This window comes from Dermacentor silvarum, chromosome 3, assembly GCF_013339745.2.
Source record: "Dermacentor silvarum isolate Dsil-2018 chromosome 3, BIME_Dsil_1.4, whole genome shotgun sequence".
In the NCBI taxonomy this organism is placed as follows: domain Eukaryota; kingdom Metazoa; phylum Arthropoda; class Arachnida; order Ixodida; family Ixodidae; genus Dermacentor; species Dermacentor silvarum.
Window position 1 is genome coordinate 147563269 of NC_051156.1, and position 25046 is coordinate 147588314.

Consider the following 25046-nt stretch of genomic DNA (forward strand, 5'->3'; position numbering starts at 1 on the left):
AATGCTGGCATCGAGGCGTCGTAGTGCTGAGACCACCGAAGCGTTCACTGTCGGTGCGCGTTAGTGTCATAATGCAGTACTTCTCTTTTCTGCCCGTAGGCGGCGGCACCGCCCCAAGCAAGAGCGCGGGTACACGGAGGAGTGTTAGATATATAAGGCGCGTCTGTGTAGCTCTCTGCAAATGCGTTTGTGGCGCAATGTATTTATATGCGAAAATTAGTTGTGTTACATATATACATACATGACAAAACAAATCCACACACGCTAGGCAGTCGAATGAATAATATTTCCATGCAATAAAGAAAAAAAAAGCGTTTGTGGCGCAATGGGTTAAACGCTCGGCGATCTATCGTCGCGGACCGAGAGGTCGTGGGTTCGATTTCCAGATTTTGCATGTTTGTGGAACTTTTTCTTCTGGTTTCTTTCTTTGTATTATGTTCGTGTACATTGTAAGCTGACGTATTTCCGTGACGGAAATACGTCAGTGAAGTCTTGGTGGACCCCGGCATAAAACACTTTCGTGTTAAAAAACACGTATAGAGTAGCGCTCAAATTTCGCCTTCAGGGATTATCGTAATCGTCGGGTAATTTTTTTCTTTGTTTTTATTTTTAATGCTATCAATCATCTATTATAATATTATAGTGACATGTGTCCACTTTATTTTCCTTTTTTACGACCTTGACGCGGTAACGGCGTAGAAACCATTTTTTTTCTAACGCTACCAATGATCAACTAGTTCAATTTTATAACTATTACATGTGTTTACTTGACCAATTATGCATTTATTTTGTAGCTAAAAGGATTCAATGGACGGACAGATTTTGCTATGAAACTCGCCAAAGAATGCATACGCATTACTAAAAATCTGCCGGAAACTAAGGAAATGAAGAGAAATTTCTTAATGTACTTTTGACTTGAAACGGGTGTGATGTAAACTAAGGCCAAAGCAAATTTCACTCTCATAAATGCAATGTGGCTCACACACTGCGGTCCACGGTTGGAATCCATGCCAAAATTATTTTTTGCTCTTTTTTTTATAACGCTACCAGTCACCTACTAATTCACGATTATAACGATTACATGCGTTACTTGAACAATTATGCACTTATTACGCAGATGTAAGGCGTCACGGGACGGACAGATTCCGGTGGGTTCTCGCCAAAAAATGCTTATGCTTTAAAATCTAAATGCTGCATTCGTAAAATTTAAACTTAAAGGTCTTGCAACAGAAAGTTGAGTGCTCTCTTCGACATGCTCTCGCTGAACTGCTTACCTGCTTTTGCTCATTAATCAGCGTACCAGGGGCACTTGACCATGTGTCAATATACCAAGACGCAGAAACTACGTTCCACGGCAAGAAGTTGGCGAGTATTTCCGTGCTATGTAGCATGTCACCAAGATATTTTGGCACACCTTCGCAAATTTTCTACCTTTATTCTTGCAGGATATATGTGTTACAGTGAAGATGCCTCTGGTCATAAGTTGATGCGAAGCACTGCAGAGACTAGTAAGCCATTACTTGCTATGGCTTGTGAAACGACCACTGAGAGTGCATCTGGGAGGCAAATATGACACTCAACGGGTATCATACAAGATGCTTCAAGAACGAATAAAAACACAAAGTATAACTACCTAATGCAAATGTAAATTATTTCTCAAAAATTGTTTTTGGAGATTTACGTCCCCCGCCTGACCACGGCCCAGGAGAAGTTATTGCAGAGCTCAGGTGATTGAGGGCCATTCCGACAGTGGTTTTCACACGGGGAGAGTGTCAGCTTCACATTATACTTTCAGTTATTATCGTGGAGTACCAACTCCTCAGGCAGACTGCTCTGGTTGTTTCTGTTTGCGAGGATCTCCTCTTCCGACCATTCTGCCGAAGATGAGGCTATTCAGCTTTGCAGTCGGCGCTTCGCAAGCGAGGAATGTCAGATAAGACAGCAGGAAGCTCCAAACTACCACAGAAAGCCACAGTGTAACCTGAAAAAAAAAATGAAAGAAACATTGTTGTGCATAATTAAAGCAAATCTCGCTTTGCACGAATACACCCCCCCTTGATACTGCATATAACGTTATCTTTTCACTTTCTGTCAGAGCTCTCACTGTTTTTAAAGTCCATTACCGAACACAATCTATTGTTGTTCCGTTAAGGGCTTTCAAATCGGCAAGATAACGACATGCTTCAATTTCTATTAAGAGAGCTTGTTATAAGGGCATGCTCCCAAAAGTGCGAACTACCAGCGCCGATCGATAAGCGTGAAATTGGCCTAGTAAAAGGTGATGTAGTCTGGGAAATCTGAGGACCATACACCCTTCCCTAAGTTAACGCCACTTTTATCGATCAGCTAGAGACTGTAATATTCCTTACTCTCGGTTGGTAAAATGGTTCGATCTCTAAAAGGGCAAGAATTAAGGTTGTTGTCTTTGCCTCCTTCTCGCTAAAAATTTGACCAACTCGGGTACACAAAATCCATCCATACCGCTCTTACAAGCGGTGCGGAGTGTCTGCCATTCTCGCTCGTCAACCTACGAAAAAAAAAGAATGTTTCGCGCGCAGCACGAATGTCTATGCTCAAATGTTACAAGCACGTGTATGGAGTGTTGCAGCAATACCAGATTGCCTCCGCTTGGCTCTCACAGCAAGTATGCCAGGTAAACAGGACAAGCGTAAAGTGTGCCGTGATAGCTTTCTAGCGGCACCCTGAATTAAATACAAGACTGAGATTCAAGTGCAAGTATTTACCAAGTTAAACTTGGACCACAATACTCTTTCCCTGGACGCATGCAGCATGAGCTGGATAAAGGGCAGGTGTATGAGGTAGACGCCGAAGGAAAGCTTGCTCAAGGGCACGAAGGCGTTCCAGGACAGGAACCTGGCGACGAAGCCTGCGCAGTTATTTCACACGAAGAATGTTGTGCTGAAAACTGGTAGCACTTTAAACACAGAGTACAGAAGAGGAAGCCATAAACAGAAAAAAAAGAACACAAACAAATAGGAGACAAAAAAAAAAACGAAAGCTCACCGCCTCGACCTGAAGCACAGGCCAGTGTGATCCAGACAATGAACACGGACCAGAGGATACGGTCGAAGAACGCGGCGAGGAGCGTGACGGCCTCGGATGTGGGATTGGGGCTCCTATACCACGCTAGCTTCGCGAACACCGAGATTAAGCCGCAGCTCACGGACACGCACCAGCCTGCCAGTTGCGTACCCTGCACAATGTAGTTTGAATGAGCGAAAGACGACGCGTACGTCATAAGCCTCCGCATAAGCTTCTCTTCAGCCACGAAGGAAGTTATAACAATACATGGTCACATCTGTTCATTTTCATCACCACCTTCACTGTCATTATCTTTCCTGCCTCCATCATCATCAGTTACAGCAAGGTGTAATGGAGGTCAAAGGCGTACCTTAGTGTACAAGCCCCACGATATACCGATCGCAATAGCCGCGCCAATAAATCATCTTCCTTCATGTTATGAAATACTTTGACAAGCATGGTGTCAGCTGTTTACCTCTCGCCTGAAGAAAGTTTTCCGTTAAATGGTTTCGTTATATATTGTTAAATACATTTCGCATAAATTCGAAACACGTGAGACACGGTTCTTAGTACTAAATTACACTCAAAGGAAGCGCACAGCTCGTTTTCTGGCCGTTTATGGTGCTATTTGCAGTAAAAAGTGCCACTTGTATTAGTATTTTTTAATTGTCACCAAGCATGCCAATGCCAAGGTTTTCATTAACTTCAGCATTGCATCCTCTTATCCGGGGCATTCTTTTATTATAGCAACTCGACAGTTTTCCAAAATGCAACAACGTCGAGACTACAATGGCAAGGGAGATCCTGTAGGCATTTAGCAAACACATATGCACCATCTAATTATCCCTGTGACAATTACAGTACATCCAGGCTGTGTATATTTGGGTGCTAATAATCACCAATAACCCATAAATGTTATCCTTACCTTAGTAATTTTTCTCTTTCTGAAGTCACCCATCAATAGAAACGTCATACAGCCGCTAAAGTAGCACACTGCGTGGTAGTATGGCCGGACGTAGAACTCGCTCAGTGTTCTCGTCAGCAAACTGTAAAAGAGTACAACCGGCATACACGTAAGAGAAGCGAGCGTACTGCCCCGTTATCACGCCGTACTTGGACGTGTTCACTCTCTAATCATTTCACGCTTAGAAACGTGATGTATTTGGCTAATTGGTAGCTTGCGATGGTACTAGAGTTACGGCGCGAAAGTATTTAGGATACCGGACCAGGTAGCAATTGACCGAACAAGCGCTGCCGATTACGGCTTGTTATAAACGGTTATACTTTACCCTGTGTAGAGCTTTCGCACTGTAAACTTAGTAGGTCACGCTGGCTTAGCGCGTGCGTTTTCTGACACTGTTCTGTAGTGCTGAAGTTGCCTCTGAGAGTTTTCCAGAGGCGCGTAGTCAAAGAGCTGTTAACATAAGAATGACATCAGCGAGAGAGAGAGAGACAGAACGACGAACGGACGCAAGGATGGCATGCATGCATACATACATACATACATACATACATACATACATACATACATACATACATACATACATACATACATACATACATACATACATACATACATACATACATACATACATACACAGACAGACATGCCGGTCTCATGGCATACTTACATACATACATACATACATACATACATACACAGACAGACAGACACGCCGGTCTCTAAATATCCTGTACGGGTGTTTTGACTCGCTAGTTGTGCCATAGAACACTCACGGCATATCAGGGCCCGGGAAGATCTGAAACGGCAGCAGATCCCGGCTCACCAGGACCCACATTCCGAAAGCACAGCCAATGAGGGAGAACACGGTGAACGCTGCCACCAGCGCCGTCTTGTGACTGAAAAAGATGAGCACGGAGCGTTATATACTACGCAAACTGTAAAAACCATCTCTGTTCTTATAGAAGCAGAAATTGCAGAACAAAAGGACATCCAGGAGATTTCTTGGCTCCCTCTGAAACATCCACTTGTTTTCACGCAATATTGTCAGATAGTATCTGAAGCCTAACGGCATAGTAGTATATCAGTGTAGCCGCGTTTTGATGTGCTATTATTCCACAATGATTACCGTGGAGTAGCTCAACTCTGTGGCTAGCTACTGCAAATAGCAATTAAGAACCTTCCATCTGTCTTATGTGCTTGAGAACTCATTAATTTTAAACGCACGCGTTCTGCACTTTCGCAGAACTGAGCCCGCAACAATATCTCTTAATAAACAAATCTCTCCCTCCTAACCCATGAACTAAACTTGTGGGCACTGATTTTAACCTCTGTTTTATGGGGCTTTATGAGGCGTGCGGAACACCGCGAGCCCGCGTACAACAGATTATTGCCTTAGAAAGAACACAAAAACGGCGGTGCCATCCCAAAACAAATCGAAACCAGAAAATTCAACAACGATTACGACACTCCCTAATGCCGAATTCGAGCGCAGCTCTATACGTGTTGTCATTTCGCGATGTATTGAGGCATCGCACTGATCACCGCACAGACTGGCAGAGCCGCGGCGCTGTATATAGAGCGGTCCCATAGTTGCCGCTGCCCGGCATCTGCAGCTTATGGAACCGTAATCTTTACTGCAAACGCTTACGGCGAACGCTATGCGCGAATGCGAGCTTTCTGGTTCTTTTGCTTCTTTTCCCCGCACGGCCGGTGCCACCGCTGCCAAAGTGATGATGATAATTTAATATTCTCCCCTTTGAAACGGCGTGGTGACCAATAGTCACCTAGCCTGCGTGATTTAATCAGGTATGCTATACATGTAGTTTTTCTAGCATTTCTTTGCATACATTTTATTAAGGGTTTTCCCCTCAATATCTACCTTGTACCTCCACCTATGGCTAAGATATCAAATCAGATTGTATCAATCTCTTCTCTGCTTTTTTTTCACCAATACTCTAAACGTCTCTTGCTTATCTCGACTGCTGACCGGTTTACGCTTTCATCCAATTTAAACCCAAGCGCTTCTAGAAGGTGTACGTTACCTAGTGTTCTCACTTGGTTAATCTCTTCGCATTCCATTATGATGTGCTGAGTAGTCTCTGGATCTTTACTGCAGCATACACATGCCTCAGCTAGTTCCGAATATTTGCTCCGGTATGTTTTGGTCTTTAGGCAACCGGCTCGAGCATCAAATAGCAAGGCACTGTCTTTTGTGTTATCGTACAGACTTTCCCTTCTGATTTCTTCTCATTCTTGTAGATCTCCATGGTCCCTTTTGCTTCCATTCTTTGCATCCAATTAACTGTCTTTCTTTCTCTCACCTTTCCGATGAGTCCTGGTTTTCTATTTATAGTTGGAATTATTCTGTACTTGGTTGCCAACTTTCTTGAGCTCTTACTTCATTCTGTGTCCAGGCTTTCCAGATACAGACTTGTGCACTTTAGTCGCCCATTTATTTTCATCCCTGTTTCTGAGTCATTCTTCAAAACTAATTTTGCTCTGTGCTTCCCTGACTTCAAAAGAGGCCCAGCCCATGTCACCTTGCACTGCCTCATTTGTGGTTTTACCCAAAGCCAACCAGCCTACTGATCTTTGCTTAACTTCCAACACCGACAATATAACCGATTTTAAGCGTACAATGTCATTTGCGAGCGTTAGCGTTGGCACCATTACTCCTTTACAGATTCCACGCACCACCTCATATTTATTGTGGCCCCACAGTGATCGGTGTTCTATTATTGCTGCATTCCACTTCTCCTTTATTTTCAGGTTATCTTGGTGGTTGCTTGAGTAAGTCTTTCCTTCGGTTATAAATACGCCGAGGTACTTATAATCCTTGCTTATGGGTATGACTTGCTGTTGAATTGACACCACGTAATTATTTGTCGCTTCAATAAAGATCATAATTCCTGATTTCTCTGCACTAAACTTAAGGCCTAGATTTGTTGCTGCGTTGCCACAAATATTCGCAAGTCTCTGTAAATCTCTTGTATCGTCCGCTAGTAGTACTATATCGGCCGCATACATCAGTCCAGGTACCTTCTGTTGCACCATTTCTTCTTGCACCAGTTCGCCATTTATCTTGCACCAAGGATGTGCCGACGTCAGTGCCATCAGGTGGTTCTTCAAGGTAGCTTCTTCCGCGTTCGTCCTCGCCCTCTCTTCGCTATCGACGTCTTTCATCTCTCGCTGCCCTCCGCCTTCGCTATTTTATGCTTCGCTGTGCTCGTTTGCTCGGTTACGCCAACGCACGCCGACGCTCAACGCAGGAACGGGCTCTAAGAGTTGCGCTAGAAAAATGTGCATATGCCACGCACCCTGGGAATCGATGTAAACGAAGCCTTCTATGTTATTTGCTTTGACTGGCGATAATTAGCGGTGATGTTGATGAAGAATTTGCAATTTCTTCAGCGTTTAGTCTAATATGAGAACGGTGAGTTGAGTTGAAGCGTTACCTTGCGTGCACCACTTCTGTTTGACGTGTTTGCTTGAGGCGTTGTTGTGCGCCATTGTCCAAAACCTCTGAGAGGGTCGAGCATAACCATTGCCTCACATGGCATACCGCGTCCTGGCAGAAGTGTTAAACTTTAGTTGAATTATAGGGCTGTACGTGCCAAAACAAAGATCGGATTATGAGCCACGTCATGGCGGAGGACTCCGAATTAATGTTGACACCCTGGTTTTCTTTAACGTACACCTCAATCTAAGTGCACCAGCGTTTTTTTTTTTGTATTTCGCTCCCGTCGAAAACCGACTCTCACAGTCGGGATTGAACACGTGAGCTCGAGCAATGCCACAGCCGTCAGGCTACCGCGGCGGGCACAGAAGCGTTGATGTGCCGTGCGATTGCTTCCGTAGTGTCACCTAGACCCTATGCTGTTTTAATGCGGCTTTAAGTCTGCACGCCCTGCGTCAGTTGTCAGCTTGACAAGTTGGCATTATGTTTATTTTTCAGAAATAGCAGAACCGTACCGTACCTACAGTTTGCCCACAACCGCTGTTTCCCTGCCTAGTCACGTCATTTTTTCCATCTCCCAACCTCTCCCCCTGTGTAGGAACTGTGAGAATGTAAGGATGTTATTCACTCGCTTTGCGAATGCGTCGGTTTTACCCATTCAACGCCTGGTCTCCGCCCTCCTCTTTACAGTTGTAACTACGTCCCATCTGGACTCGCACGTTAGTAGAAGTATCTAGAAAGGTAAGCACTGCAGTTTTTTCAGGGCTTTTGAGGGGGTCACGGGAAATTGCAGCTGTTAAGAGGCTAATGTGGCGACACCCAGGAAGCTCCAGAGGAGATTGTGCACATGTGACGGGATGGACAGGTTCAAACGAGTTTCTCATGTCGACTTTCCTTTCTGAAACGCTCTTGCCATTTATATGCACGCTCTGAAGCACCCCGACGCGGCCTTCGGCAACAGCATGCGGCAGCGGCGGCAGCAGTAGCAGCAGCAGCAGCAGCGGCGCAAAAGTTGAAGGAAGAGAGAAAGAAACCTTTGCTTTAAAAACTCCCAGTGCCCTTCTGTGTGATTATGAAAGTGAAGATTATCGATATAACGTGAACACCGACAACGACTCACACGAGGTCACCCATTTGCATCTGCCTAATCTAGTAAACACGTATATCGCAGAAGTCATCCTGTCACAGCTGATGTACAGCATAAGGTTTTCTTTCATTCTTCGTTAGTTCCTCCTCCGCACTTATACGACAAGAACCCATTTTTGATGCGAGGCATTCGTTGCCTCTTTGAGCCGCTTAGCGTCGGTGGTCATTGTGTCTTAATCTGGGGCTTCTTCAATAAGAAAGGAAAGGCTTCCTGCGGTGAGATTTGGGGTAGCCAGGCACTGTACATTATGCCGCAGGAGCTTGTTTTTTTCTTTATCTGACTCGTTGGTAAACAACAGTTGATAAAAAAGCGAGAATGAGGCGCAATACAAATACTATCAGAGCACATGGAGACTATAAACGACAGAATATGACGTCAACTGGATGTGAGGTTAATACTCTATGAGTGTAATCAGGGCTTCAAAGCCAGGAAGTCAGCGCCTTGTAAATGTTTCTGTAATTTGATAATTGAGGCATCAGCACTGATAGTTATTCTAAAATGTTGACACTCAAGACGTGTGTCGACGTAAGCATCACGCACCGCCATCTGCTCTGCCATTTATTATATAGTACAAAAACCGAAAATCATGACTGAACCTAGTTCCTTTCGCATTTTTCATTTGAATGTATCGGACACCGTCGGAGTGAAGTAGAAAACCATTTTTGATCGTCTTGTGAAGGATTTGCCAGCGAAACACCGCACATGGAAAGTTCAGAGAAACATGCTCAAGATTTACGTAATAAGGAGTTTACACCAGGATAAACATTTCAGTTATTTCTACCATATCCCCTCTTTGGCTAGCCTGGCTAGTTACGGGACAATTTCCGATTATATCTACAAGAAACCACTCAGGGTTGTTTAAATACATTAGTTATACCCCATTCATTCTTACCGACATGGTTTTCATAGGAATTCTTGAGTAATTTAACTTGGCAGAAATTATGCAAACATGCTTGTAGATTGGTCTTCTGAGCATCAATGTACCGAACAAAACGTTCTGGAGGCAAGGGCAGACATGTTTTAAAGGTGGTAAAAAGATGCTTGTACCTCTTTGGGTAAAGATGTTTTTCTTCGGACCACAAACGTGTGCATACGGGCTTCCCTTATCCAACTATAGTGCTTTGGGACGTATTGTACGCGTGTCGTGTCTTCTACCCATAATTTACACATAAAAGCGGGAGCACCTACGCCCGTGTTAGCAACTTTAGGTTGCTGAGAAGCAAGCCCATAAATAGCGGCCTGCTGAGCAAGCGTCAAGCAGTCGCCATTGTCTTCATTACTTCGCTATGGTCGTCATTGACAAGGCGTGGTCGTCGCAGTCGTGTCTTCGCCGTCATGGTCAGGCAGTCATTGTCAAGCCGACGTTGTCTCTGTTGTTGCCAAGCCATCGCCACTGTAAAGCCATTGTCGTCGTAGTTGTCATATTATCACGTGACCGGCGTCGTTGTCATGCCATCGCGGTTGTCGCCGTAGCTTCCTTTCCACCGACATGGTCGAAACGTCGTCGTCGCCGTCGTAATGATGTCGTGGTTGTCAAGGTATTGACATTGCCGTCGTGTTGTTCCATCACCTTGCGTTTGTCGTGACACACGCTCACGTCACGCAAGAAGTTCCTTGCTTTACAGGGACACGTTCTGTCAACTTGCAACACTTTGCGCTACCTCAAATGAGGCTAAAAAGTCGTCTACTTACAGAATGCTTGGCACAACATTCATTTCCAAATACTTGCGCGCTGCACGATTCCTTTTTGCCGTAAATATGGAAGGACTAAACAATAAAGTTGGAAACAGCTGTAGTGTATTCTATCGGTTAATTGCTTAACAAGTATTTCAGATGATTGGTTCGGATATGTCACGATTTAAGGAGAGTATCTGGATCACCTGAAGTTTGGAGATGTTGTAAGCTTGTACGACAGCGATGAATGTAAGTTGGAAGAACTGTTAAAAGACATTTACCGGCTAAATGGAAGAAAACATTACAGGCTTATTATGCAGAGCAATAAAGTCATGTTCAATGGCTTTGTAAAAGACAAGTGTTCGTGATTGAACCTATGAAGAAGCATGTTTATTTAGGCCACTTAGAGGCAAGCCAGAACATGATAGTGAAATGTCAAGAATAATGAAATGTGTCGGAACGTATCTGACCTACGTTCGCGGTCGATGACAGCTAATATTGCTGATGGTCCTAAAACGTCTTTACTGCGTTTTTTTTTTTTTTACTGGCGACTTGCTATGGAACGAAAAATTATAGTAAAAATTTTCAGGTAGGTAGAGACAAATAGCAAGTGCGGGTGATGAAATATCTGAAGTTTCGAATCCGACCCTCATGCTACACATTAACAGTTTGTATTTCTATTCGAAAAGGAACTAATCGGTGTTTTCCAACATTCGAAGCTAACTAAATATTTCGCCAGATGTGACTGTCTATGCTTTGTTTCGTTTCTCCGTCCAACGAGGCCTGACCAGTTATCATAACTGAAACAACCACAAACGTTTTCGACGCCATGCAGTAAAAAAATGGGCCATTCAAGCTTTGTTTTCGGTTTCGTGGCGGAGGCCTACGTGACAACCGTTATGTTTGCTTGTATTATGACTTTTGTTTCTGGCAGCCGAGCCATGTAGCAGTTTTATCTTTTAATCTACAACAATCTACTCATACACTAGTAGTTTTTAATTGGAAAGCTTGCTCACAACTAGGCGTTAAATATTTTGAGAGGTTATTCATTGAGTTTTTAAGGACAAGTAAAGATGTCATGCTTAAAAGTGATCCCTTGTAGTTAGCTGTCCCTTTTGCACTAGTCAGTACAGGTATGGTACCTAACAATACCGAGAAAAAAATTGTGCTGTAAATATATGCGTCCGCTTTGGACTATTTCATATTCAATTCGATATTTAATACTTATTATTTGCATTCGATTTGTATTCGAAAAAGTTTATATTCGGCCACCCCTAGTAGGAAGTAGAGAGCTAACGCTAGCCGCCAAAATTCTCCTTGAGTCTAGGAAATATGAGTAGGAAAGGCCACGTAACGCCATCACGTAATGGTTGGCGTGTTGGAGTCAGACTTGCACGTAACAAATTACTTGTAATCATTTAAATTTTCTGGCAGTTTTGTATATTGAACGATAACTTCTTTCTTTCGCTAACGCTCACTGTAATTCAAGTACTTTTAGTGGTAACCAGTTGCATGAAAGGGAAAATTATTACGTCAATCACATGTAATCCAATACTTTATTGAGCGACTAACTGTAACAAGCAATGCAGCTCTCAGTACTTAAGTTTGGTAGGAAATACATCAGGATGCCCTCGGTCATGTAATTCAACAGCCTCGTGTATCCACATGTTCAAACAGGCAAACCCAGGTGGGTGATTCCACGAGAGATCAACACGGGTCCAAAAATTCATATTTTAGATTTCATTCAATATTTTATATTTTGTGGGCATATCACTCGGTAGTACGAAAGTGAACTTGCATTCTTTGAGAAATGAATACTTTAGGAGAAAAAAAATATTGAAATTCTCCAGGTGGCAGGCGCCATTTAGATGCACCGGGCATTCTCGCAATTTCACAACAATGTCAAATACAAAATATTACGGCTACAAAGAATGCATTTTCTTGTGTAAATCGTATACGTAAAGAAGAGTCAGCAAGAGTTGTTTGGGGCTTCTGTGCAAAACGGAAGTGTTTTAGAAAAAATTCTTAATTTGCTACACTTTTCGAAAATTGCTATATTTACGAATTTTTATCTACTAAACTAATGAATGTAGCCTTTTAAAATTTGGTGGGCTATGAGTACTTAACCTGTTTATTTATTGTGCTGAATATTGTTGCTGTAGCACAAATTTCCATTTTTACAGTTTGCCTCAAATGTGAGGTATTGACAAAAATGAGCACTATTTAAAAATCAAAATAAAAAAACCCCATCGTTAATTTTTCTCAAAATTTCGTAAACAGCTGTCCACCGACACTAGAAAAAGAACATTAAAAAACATCTTGCATTATTTTGTTTTTAATGACAATATATGTGGTGGAAATGAGAGCTTCGCCGGGATGCAGCAAGGTGCTAAGAAATAGGGTCATCGGGGTAAAAAGAACGTCCATTAGCCTCTGACTTGCCTAAACTTGGCCATGATTGCGACACAAGGGCAGTTTTGGTAAACTAGTATTATGATTGCAAGCACGCAGTTCTCGAATGCCTAACTTTCTGACGTAAATTGTGCTAATGGGTCATCATTCGCGCCCATATTTTGTTAGTGCTTTCAGATGATGCTCTTCTGAAAATCGTCTCTTTTGAACGAGTTGGTAGAGTGTAGCAGAATGGGGAGTGGGTACGTGGGAGGCGGTGGCAAACAGGTGGTGAAGCGAAATACGTTGAAAGTTGCTGGCGGTGGGGCCGCCGCCTTAAGAGGAAGCTTTAGCTTGGGTGCTCCTATCTAAATACATGTAAAACGAGAATTCGTTTTCTCTGCAACCACTGCATCACATTTGATGACGTTTGTTGCAGTTAAAAGAAAAGTGAAACTCTAGTGGCTGTTGGTTGCGATTTTTTTATTTAAGTCGTCAAGTGTTTAATAAAATTGACAAAATAGCAGAGCTTCGCAAAACGAAACTATCAAATTTACAACTCTAACTCAGCAATGAAACATGATATCACAATCTTGTAAACTGCACCGAATAGAAAATCTAAAGTGTACAACATTGCTATATTCTACATGGCTTTAAAATAGACTACTATTTTGTGTGTAGAACTTGTGCAAAATCCTTGTAAACTATGTAACAAATTCACGTAAGAAATAAATTGGCATATCAAACTTGTCTGCTTTGAATGTTCTAATAGATGCCGTTCACAGGTCTGCGATATCTTTTATATAGGTTCAGAGCAACGAATTTGTAAACTTCGTGCTTCTATTTTTTTCAAACTTACCAATTCTTGAAAATTACAGTTAAACAATGCAGGCCAGAAATCGTCATTTCGCGTCCGACAGTCACTAGAATTTAGCTTTCTCTCTCATGTGCAACAAATTTAAGTAAAATCTGCCCAGTGGTAATCTCAGGAAATCGTTTCTGCGTTTTACATGTATTTTAATGGGCGGCATCGGAGTTGGGCCCGAGCGAAAGCTTCCTCTTAAGTGCAAGCTTTATTAGATTCGCTTCATTAGATCTGCGTGATCTGGCCCTCTGGATCAGTTGGTCTTATTGAAAATGTGGAAAGAGCCGCCATTACTGCAGCGCTTCGTAAACTAAGCACGCTATCATCCTTTCGGATTTGCCAGCGGTGCTCCAACAATTATCCCGTGCATTGTATGGCAGCAAGTTCGGCCGACAGTCATTGATGTTAGCTAACGAGCTCAGCAATAGGCCTTTCATTCTCAAGTTTCAGTGGATACCGCCACATGTTGGACTTGCAGGCAATGATGCAGCAGATTAAATTAAGAGTGCCAATGAATCACCCCTTATATAAAGACTTCTCAGCACTTTGAATATCACCTCACCATCCAGGAGTGGTTCAAGGAATCCGTCACGCAGAAGCTATACGCTGTTTCATAGAATAAGAACTAGTTCCGCGAACACCCCCCCCCCCCCCCCACCCTCCCTGTTAACGCGGAACAGTTCATCTGTGCCTGCCACTACTTCAATAAAAACAGAAACGCTCTGCTTGAGGCTGCGCACAGTAGACCATTATCCTTAAGAGTGTGCTGAACAGGTAATGTGTCCCAAAACACATAAGTTTCGGCGAGAGGATGTGTCACGCCTCTTTCCACCTGTTCAACCCCCTTTTTAAAGAGGCGGCAGAAGAGAGCAACCGCTGGCACTATCTGCCAGCTAAATAAGCCCTAACCAACACCATCACCCCCCCCCCCCCCCCTCCCATCACCGTATCTTAGGTTATACTGTATAATGACGTTTCCGACGGAGCCATGGCGAGTGCGAAATTTTTAGAGAATTTTACCTGCCGTAAATTTTGTTACTTGTGTAGATGCACAGGGCGTTCACCGTTAAATCTGAAATTATCTGCGCTGCCAGCTACGCACACTTGTTAAATAAAACGAGCCATGTAAAGGTTGCTCTGTTGACGTATCTTTACTCACATTCAAGAGAATGAGTATTGTACTAAACGGTATTTTATGCATAAGTATTGACCATAAGGGTAAAATTACCCTTGTTGCGCAATCCTGGCCAAGTTTAGGCAAGTCAGGGGCTAATGGACGTTCTTTTTACCCCGATGTCCCTATTTCTTAGCACCTTGATGCATCCCGGCGAAGCTCTCATTTCTACCACATATATTGTCATTAAAAACAAAATAATGCAAGATGTTTTTTAATGTTCTTTTTCCAGTGTCGGTGGACAGCTGTTTACGAAATTTTGAGAAAAATTAACGATGGGTTTTTTATTTTGATTTTTAAATAGTGCTCATTTTTGTCAATACCTCACATTTGAGGCGAACTGTAAAAATGGAAATTTGTGCTACAGCAACAATATTCAGCACAATCATTAAACAGGTTAAGGTCTCATTGCCCACCAAATTTTAAAAAGCTACATTCATTAGTTTAGTAGATAAAAATTCGTAAATATAGCAATTTTCGAAAAGTGTAGCAAATTAAGAATTTTTTCTAAAACACTTCCGTTTTGCACAGAAGCCTCAAACAACTCTTGCTGACTCTTCTTTACGTATACGTTTTACACAAGAAAATGCATTCTTTGTAGCCGTAATATTTTGTATTTGACATTGTTGTGAATTTGCGAGAATGCCCGGTGCATGTAAATGGCGCCTGCCACCTGGAGAATTTCGATATTTTTTTCTCCTAAAGTATTCATTTCTCAAAGAATGCAAGTTCACTTTCGTACTACCGAGTGATATGCCCACAAAATATAAAATATTGAATGAAATCTAAAATATGAACCCAGGTGCGCTCTATTCCTATTTCATCTTGACGCTTCGCCGATGATATGAACAGGCACCGCAATGACTAGATAATGATGGCCACTTCACTGCAGACTTCGATGCCAGAAAATCACATACGTACGATTTTTTTCAGCTTTTCATTATACGTACTTGGAACGCCTTTTCCGAGCCGCAGCAACAATGACGCACAATGCTTCTAGAGGACCGCGACGCCAGCGCCATGGCATTCAGTGACTACAATTTTGTGCGTGATAAAATCTTATGTGTCAACAAGGCCCTTCCCTCAAGCGGACACATTGAGTGAGTTTTCAGCATCACTGCCACTTTCTTCAGAAGGAAACGGCGGAAGATGACCCAAAAATGTTTCAAAAACAGTTCACAGCGAATAGAAAGAACGAGGGGAGCTGCAGAGGACCAACTCAAAAACTCAAAAGCCAAGTTACTGTGTTTGTGCAAAGTTAATATAGCTTGGGAGGAAAATCACCTAATAGTAATCAATTACATTTTAGTAATTCCTCAAGCACTATCACTGGGCAGTAATCGAGTCCTGAAATTAAATGCATTTTTATGCATAAATTGTCATTGTAATCGGCAAATTTTTATTTGCTGTAACTTGTAGAAGTCTCGCTTGAGTAATCGAAAGGGGTTCCAAGGGAAAGAATACGCAGTCGAGGGTAGCAGGAGATGCAATGGACTGGCAGAAAGACAACTCGGAAAAAGCCTATCCTGCATTGTACACAATGTTGTGTGCTAGTGATGTATATGACCATCATCATATCTACATGTTTGCCGAATGAGCAGTTAGAAACCAGTTTAGAGGTGCTCCAGTGCATGGCGAGAACGTTGTTTCACAAAGCATCGGCTGTCAAGGCTGCAATGCAGATTATCTCTTATTCGTGGTCCCCGGCGTGCACACTTGAACATCTCGTTTTAGACTGTCCCGCATTCGTTGCTCAGCGCGCATTGCTAATTAAGGAACATGGACTTATTAGACTGCAATGTGCGACCCTTGACGATTGCCTCTTTCCAAGAGGGTGCGCTTCCCGACGTGACCAGGCCCATCGAGCCCTGCTAACTTTTTTTAAGGACACTGACTTGGCGTTCCGTTTATAGACATTATTTGTATCTTGTTTTGTTCTGTCTGTGTCTCCGTCATTACTTCATTTCCTCTTTTCTTTCCTCATGTTTTCGTTTCCTCTATTCCCTCCTCCTGAAAGAGTAGGCAGGCGTTGTGCCCCTCTCGGTGGCAGTTGTCAGCTTGCTCCCTCCCTATTTCCTTCGTGTCCTTGTGTTACATGTACACCAACCAAATAATAATAATAATAATTTCTAGCAGGGATGTTCACTGTTGAAACGTTTGCTATCAGACATGCCAACAAAATATCGGCGCGAAAATTGCAGTAGCTTAAGAATGTGTGTAATCTGTTACAGAAATACAGGAATGAGCCGCGTATATATTCATATAGGCTGAACTTATATCTGAAACGACAACTTTGCTTGCCCAATTTCAAAGCCGCTCGGAATCACTAGCGATCAATGAGTAATAGCACAGCATTCTTCTCGTGCATAGTCAGAGTTTTAACAAAATGTCTGACGACCTATAACATTATGAAAGCGGGGAAAGAACCTAAAGGCTATAAAGGCTAGAACTGCGCAAACCACCCGGGTGGTCGTTGCAGATCTTTGAGAGGATAAAAAATGTAGTTGGAAGAATTTTAAGAATCATATAAAGAATTTAAGGCTGTGCGAGGCCCGAATCGTAGCTTACGACTGCCGTTGTAGCCTGTGCTTGCCTGACTTCAGGTCGGAGCATTGGGGCACTCGGCTAGTTTTGCGATGGACATGAGATTCGGCTATATAACTGGGCGTATGTTTAGCCATATTTATCTTCCTCCATAGCACTCCGACTACGAAAGGCAGACCGCAGAAGTCGCCGGGAGAAAGCCGCCAAGAGAGAGAGAGAGAGAGAATAAACATCTTTAGTAGAAAACAGGAGCGGAAAGTTGGCGGGCGTTGGAGGGAATGCTCCTTATCAGTTGGCGCTGTTTTTGAAATATACTTCCTGAATGTTGCTTAGATCTGTTGGGAGTTCATTTGAGATTCTTGAGTTTTTTTTTCTTGAAAGTAAGCTCAGTTGTGCTCGAATCGAACGCGGCTAATCGCAAAAGCGTGGAAAGCAGCAGGAATGTTAGAAAATGTATGCTATTTGACCCCCGCGAGACAAGGCGGATTATGCGGTTGTTGGCATGGATGTTTAATGCCCAAGAATATGCACAGAGAGCAAGCCAGAAATCTGGTCTAAATACTGTGCGTGGCCTGGTCACTCCACTGCAACATCTACGCCCAACCGGCCCGAGCTTTGGGCCCATACCCGGCTCCTGCTCTTTGACATCACGTAATATACGTACATCTAGGCAGTCAGTAAACGAGAATAGTCTAGTACTTACCCTTTTAGTATCAAGAGCGTCAGAAGAGAGACCAGATAGAGCTGGAAATCCGCCGACAAGTACCACGTGTGGAGGAGCACGTCCTGTCATTGAAACAGAATATAATTACGTCACCTTGCAGTTGGTAGCGTGGCATAAATGGGCTGGACAGGATGGTCATGATGCGAGTTCTTTAGAAGCAGCTGAGCGGTTGCTATGGTTACAAAACAATGATATCACGATTGGCTAAAATAAGCTGCATAAATTGGAGAATGTTGAAGGCGAAATCAAGGCCAAGAAAACGTTTGCTAACTATTCCTCTCTTAATACTCTCATTGTGTTCGCTTTGCCTATCGATGGTCAATGCATTCAGTGCACAGCTCGGCATATTGCGGATTTATGCTGCGAATAAGAAGAACAAACAAATGCATTGCAGTGAAAGCAATGCCGTGCATTTTAGGCGATGTTTATTATTATTATATTATGTCGGCGGTTGAATTAGCATGTACATGTATAGCAAATCACACAGAGAATCGCATACGTAGAGGCTTTTGTGCCGTTATTTAAGATAAGCACCTGGATTGCTCGAGCCTCATTCGGCAGTTTAATTTCGCCCCTGAAATATTCAGAATGATTCCTGTGTGAAATGACTGTTCTATGCACTGTGAACAAAATGTTGCAAGACAACCACATTCGAGGCGAAATTAGAAACAGACATACACCACTTGCAATTGTGCTGGTGAACACGAAGGATCTTATAATCTGCCGTATTATTTGCGAAGCGGTGCCGTTCACTGATGTTCCGGCTCCCAGCGTGCATGGCTCTGCCAAGTCGAGTAAAATCCTCCGCACTCTACTCCTCTCTATACTCCAACTCGACTCCAAGTTTCATTCGAATCACAAGAGCAGTGCTGCCACTTAAGCCACAGTATATCTAGTTACACTACGGCCGAACCGTCGGCTGACCCGGCCATCGTTTGATGTAGGCGCACTATAGCTTCTGGGCTCCTGCGATTAACATTTGCTTTGGAAACAGTTCTCTGCATAATTCCGTAATTAGAAGCTTAGAGTGTATGATGACATGATTCGCAGTAAAATTATGCACCGATTCACCTAGCAAAGATGGTTATGCGCAGCGAAATCTTCACTCACAGGGAATTCGTGGCTCTGCGCCTACCAAAACTTACAGGCATTCTTTTATATTTTCTCAGTCCTTTGGACTTGATTTGTTTGTTTATTCAAAGTTTTCTAATTATGTTTTATTTCTATCTTTCGCTTTTGTTTACTTTATTGCCTTAATATTGGAAATTCAAACGCCTCATCTAATGTAAGAAACCCTTCATAGTCAGGAATGGCATCTTCAGCATCCATAAAAGGTTTGTCTGTCTACCTCGCTCCTGTAACAGACTTGCCTTCCGTAGAGAAAGTTGAAGACGATGTGTTTGGGGCGCGTGCGCCAGCACCGGAGGGATTACTCGATCAACAGTCAGGAATGTGGTTATTGTAACATACAAGAATTATGCGGATTGCAAATGTGTTTCCTAAGGTTATTATTTGCACCTCAACGTCTTGTAGGCTAATCTCACAACGCCATGTGTAGCCTATGAGAGTGTACGAGACTCACCGAAACAGTAGTTTCATAAAAGTTTCTTATTTGGAGAAGTAACTGCCACCAGTGATTGGTGATTTCGTCGAACATCTTCTGGAAGCCTGCTCTGGCGTCTGGTCCGTTGACGACACGTGGAAGCAGATAGAAGCACATGATGACGAAGAAAAGTGGAAAGCAAATTCTGCGGAGTGAAGGGCACGGGTATAGTTATATATATAGTATAGCGAAAGGTGATGGAATTGTTCTTTATATAACAATTTAAACAGTTGTGTCTTTCTTGGTGTTGCATACGCCCGCGCCTTTCGTCATTTTTTACTTTTCCATGAGCATACACAGTAAGGGTATTAATAGATAATCGCAGCGCAGTCAAGATGTAATAGTTGATGCATTACGGAGAGGTACAAAGTGCGAAGACTGCGCCAATAGTGGAAGGCCAGGAGAGGCTTCAGTTGTGCGTACCTTTCAATCCGCATACGGATCTGTCATTGCCTAATAATACCAAGCCGCCTTCAAGAATCGGGAAAATTTATATATATCCGTAGGTGTGTATGTATGTGTGCATGTTGGTATATATATATATATATATATATATATATATATATACATGAATGTGGGATCGTTCCCCACCTGCGGACAGTTGTTTTTTCATCCATTTTCATTTCCAGTAATTTATCACTTCTTTAATTCAATTAGTCGACGTGATTTCCCCTATGTTGTCCTTGGTGTCATTGGTTCTTGGGTTCTTATGATTTATATATACGCCACTATTCTGCAGCCTATAGAGAGCAGCAAATGGGCAGGACCATTGCAATTATGGGTGTAAATAAAAGTTGTAACAGCGCCACTTCTATATCAAGTATGCATTTGGGAAATATGCCAGCAACTACACATATGTATATTCTCTATGCTGATACTCTATTACGGTGCGTATATCAGATGAAGCGTTCAAAGCTATTATGAATAATTGCTAACGATTTTCCTAAGGCACCTCCCGTGACGGCACCACATGTTGGACAGTGGTTTCGCGATCGATTCAAAGCGCAAGAAGTCAAAAACACTTCACTTTGAATGTCCTGCCCTTGTTATTCTGCGCTGTGTGTTGAACGTTTCTTTCTCTTGCTATTGCTGTGTTATGCAGTGCATCATATTTGTGGCTCTTTAGCTGCGCGTAAGAAAATATTATTAAACTGAAATTCACTCACCTTATTAACCTTTTGATGACATCGACAATAAAGACAATGGGCCCGTTTCTTTTTTGCCTGCTAACAGTGAAGCAGAGAAAAAATCCACTGCAAAATTGTTAAAGACGTGACGTTAGTGTGAGCAGTATTCGCTGAATGGATCAACAATATTCGATCTGTTCGCCTTTGTTCTCCAACAGTTGAGCATTCCTACAGCATATCAATGTTCACAAGGGCAGGAAGGTTTTGATGTATAACCGAGCTAAGATGTAAGCAAATAAACCAGCAAACGAAGCAACGAGGCCATAAAACGGCAATAAATGTAATTCTCCCCCACTTAACGTGATTTATTGATTTAATGCGAGTGACATACAAATCAGACATATCTCTAACATGATAACTACACTCCTCTCTATTTTAACAAAGAGTGAATAAACGCCTAAATGGACAAGTTCCCGCAGAACTTCGCTGGAAAAATTTTACGGGAAATCACAACTTGTAATTATTACGCAGTGACTCCTCGCTTGAATATAACAGTGAGATTTACACTCATGTTCGGGAAGTGTTTGGTGCAAGAACCACATGCTTGTAAACAACAAGGCGCCAGGGCCCAAATTAGAGAGAAGTTGTTGGGTTATCTTGAGTTAGTTACCGGACCAGTAGGACAAATCATCGGAGTCCTGTGAACATCTTAACAAACATTGGAAGTCAGGCACAGACGAGGGCCGGTTTTGAGTTGATATCGAGCGCCATGCAATTATAGTGATTAGACATAACCGTCTGTGAACTTTTTCACGAAGTAAACTGCTGTTACACCTTCGTTGTTGTGCCGTAGTGGCATTCGGCAATATACTAGAAGGAACACCAATGCATTTTGTTCAAAATTCATTGAGGCATATTTCGAAACGGGGGCTGGTCTCTGCATCGCTACTAATTGGACATGCCTAGAACACGGACAGGCGTGATACGCACTAGCGGTAAAGCAATTCCTTACAGTTTATCCAAATTTTGTACAGATAAAAATTATATCTTTTATGATTAAATGACGTAATGCTGTCTTCAAGCGATTTATAGATAGGGTTCATTGACAAAGTAGAAATAGAGATTATCATGTGTACCAGGCAATTCTGATATAGTCCTTTCAGGACTATATGAAAATTGCCTGTTCTTGTTTTAAGCTAGTGGTATCAAACAAGCCGACAAATCACTTGATGATGCGCGCATGACAAAGTACTGCCACGAAAACAGGGAATACCGCCTGCAACCTTGTGCTTTGTGACAAAAAGTCGAAGCCGCTAGGCTATACTGGCTGTTGGCGGGGCTCTTCAGCGTATCTGATTATCTTCAGCCATATTTAAATGAATATTCAGCATGCTCCCTTGTGCTCTCCTCCTATCTGTGTGAAAAGAAAAAAAAAACGCCGTATGCGAGCGTGCAACTTCACTCGCCATTCAGCCGTTCCCTACTTATCGCTGAATTTATCACACAACTGTTCACGATGGTATTCTTTTGTAACGCTGGCTTATTAGTCTGTCGAACTAACAAAAATTTTCCTTTTATCATATCAGGCGAGAAGAGTAAAAGCATGTTGCATGTTGCAAAGCACTCATCATATCAAGCACAAGAAGCCAACTATAATTACAAGCGTGGTTAAGCAAGGCATTCGTAATCTCTGGCATGTTTTAACAATGCGCGGGCGTCACCGTCACCTCACGAACACAGCCACACGTGTTCGGACGATTCATTTCTGTCGTAATAACACTCGCTCAGGTTTTCCTGAAAGCTCGGTGGGAGGCTGAGATGAACAACACGCAGGTACGTCCCGACACAATTTTGGTTACATTTCGCGCGCTACGCAATACCGCAGTTATAAACCACGACCAACACACCCAAGCTTCTAGTCTAATAGATTACTGTTTTTGTGCACTCAAATGTATGGCTCGAGAGCTTTTGTATACAACCGACAGGGTCGGTGCTCTGGCGTTTTAGCTCCAGGGCTCTAATAGAAATACAATGGGTACGGAGAAATCGGCTTCCTTGGCAGCCACTGCACCGCATTTGATTACATTTGTCCCTTTTAAAAGCAAATGTTAGAATTTAGTGACTGTGAGAACCGTACTATCAATTGGGCTGCCTATAATCTAATATTGATGCTTGAAAACTCAAATTAGAATATGAACAAGTTTACAATTTCGTAACTCTGCAATGGCACATGATATGTCAATACTATGAGCTGCACCTAATATTACATTTAAAAAGGACAAGATTGATATAATATAGACCATTCAGAAATCAAACAATATTTCCTGAGCACGACTTTCGCAGTACCATTGTAAACATTGTAACAAATTGATCTAAGCTATCAGTTCATAATCAAATTTATCCTCTGAAGATGGTCTAACGAAAGCAGTTTATATAGCGGCGATATCAGTTTTAATGCAAAGTTTAAGATTTGTAAACTTAGTGCTTCTAATTTTTAACCTAATTTTTATACTTGAAAGCCATCAATAAAATTCTGCTTCCCATAGTCACTAAAATGTCCCTTTGTTTCTCAAGTTCGACAACCTGTCATTCAAAGCGGTCCACCGGTTGTGTCACACAAGCATTATTGCGTTTTACATGTATTTGAAAAGGAACATCGTAGTTCACCCTGAGCTAACGACCTTGAGCGCGACAATAGATCGCCATTAACCGTGAAAAAGCGGGTGCTTAGCGTTCTTGACAGCACAGATATTTTTTAATGCTTTTTGTCAAATCTTCATGCATCATCACAGAGACTTGCCTGAGAAAAAAGAACGTGTCCACACTGTTGAACCCTGCAGCGGCGATCATGTGGGTCCACTCGTCAGAAGAGACGAGCATGTTCAGCAAACGTGCTATTGAGAAGAAAATAAAATTTAAAAAATGACGTGAACATATATGCCTGTCATTCTCAAATAACGCTTAAAGAATATATGCGGAATAATTGTTATTGCGGTTCAGCTATAGGGTTGCAGCGGTATACGCAGCCTTTACTTCAAGTTTATGCCCCGAACTCATTTGTGCAATGCATCAGACGAACTGTGAAGTTACATAAGCAGCACACTCCAGAACTAAGATGCCGCTGCTATGAATCGTAGCGGTTGTAACAGAACTTTAAATCTTTTCCATTTCGGGTCTGCGTGCATGCATGCGTCTTGCGGCTTACATAGACGCAGATCTGAAAGAAAAAGTTTGAGTGTTTATGCTTCCCGGCAAAATGAGCAATCTGAAGGCAAAGGATGTGGCATATACTTACACCAAGAGTCCGACAGGGTCGTGTAAAAGTGGCCGATCACAATGTGGATGATGCAGAAGAAGCGCATGCCGTGCAGAAACTGCATGGCGTACTGGTTGGTCTGTGATTTGTCAGCCACTTTCAGTAAATCACGCGTGTTCGAGGTGACGGAGAAAGCTGTCACAAATTCGTGCAGGGTACCTGCGTGAAGTACATACGTGTCACTGTTATCGCCAGAGAAGGCGACGTATGCCATTTCGATGCTCTCACTCACGGTGACAGGCCTAACTTGACAAGTTCTGCGAAAACACTAGTCCAAAATGCCTGATGACTGAAAAAAAATCGTAGGATGGTAATACTTGCCGAAAGAAACCTACCAGAAGAAGGGCGACAGCGGCCTCAATTCAGTGCCACTCTATTTTCGAGATTAGTCTTCATCATGATGTCGTCGAAATGTTACCACCTTATGGCTAGCATTCAGCTTAGTCTCTCATTCTTCGTTATATACGTCTCTAGCTTTCAACCGTACAGGCTTGCACACCTGCTGTGTCTTGCATGATATTTACATGCGAAAGAACAGCCCTATTGTCCGCACTTAGTATTCGTCAATGTGTATCATTCCTTGAGCTAGGACATGCGTTCCGTGGACTAATGCCGCCTCCTGCGTCTCGCGCAACAAATGCACTTTTATTCTTCCTTAACTACACTGGGTTTAATAAAGTACTTTATACGTTGCATGTTTTGTTGTGTTCTGTGTATTCGGCGTGTATACAACTGTGTATACAGCTTCTAACTGGACTTGTAAAGTGCCACGTGTATACGCCAGCTGTCTCGGACACGTGATACGGCGTACTGAAGCGACTGTTTTATAGTTTTTTTGTATCATTTGTGAACAAGGCTCCCGTGCGGGACCCGAATAGGTAACCTTATTAAATTGTGGTATTGTGGTGGGTGTTTCGTTTCATTTCACCATGTTCCATCCCGACCCAATGAGATTCCGTCAGAACCTCAATTTTGTTTTCTGTATACGTTACGTGTTCGTGACGTAAAAAGTGAACAT

General features: G+C 42.6%; 1 protein-coding gene across 1 annotated transcript; it reads right to left on the bottom strand.

Moving 5' to 3' along the window:
- Positions 1-1478: 1478 nt before the first annotated feature.
- On the bottom strand, positions 1479-20840 carry LOC119444050 (nose resistant to fluoxetine protein 6-like). The gene is made up of 8 exons (XM_037708566.2): positions 20752-20840; positions 19565-19730; positions 17962-18044; positions 4780-4902; positions 3968-4088; positions 3025-3214; positions 2745-2887; positions 1479-1981 (listed from the first exon to the last, which is right to left on the bottom strand). The coding sequence occupies exons 2-8, from the start codon at positions 19700-19702 to the stop codon at positions 1820-1822; spliced, it is 960 nt and encodes a 319-aa protein (XP_037564494.1). The 5' UTR covers positions 19703-19730; positions 20752-20840; the 3' UTR covers positions 1479-1819.
- Between the last annotated feature and the right edge of the window lie 4206 nt (positions 20841-25046).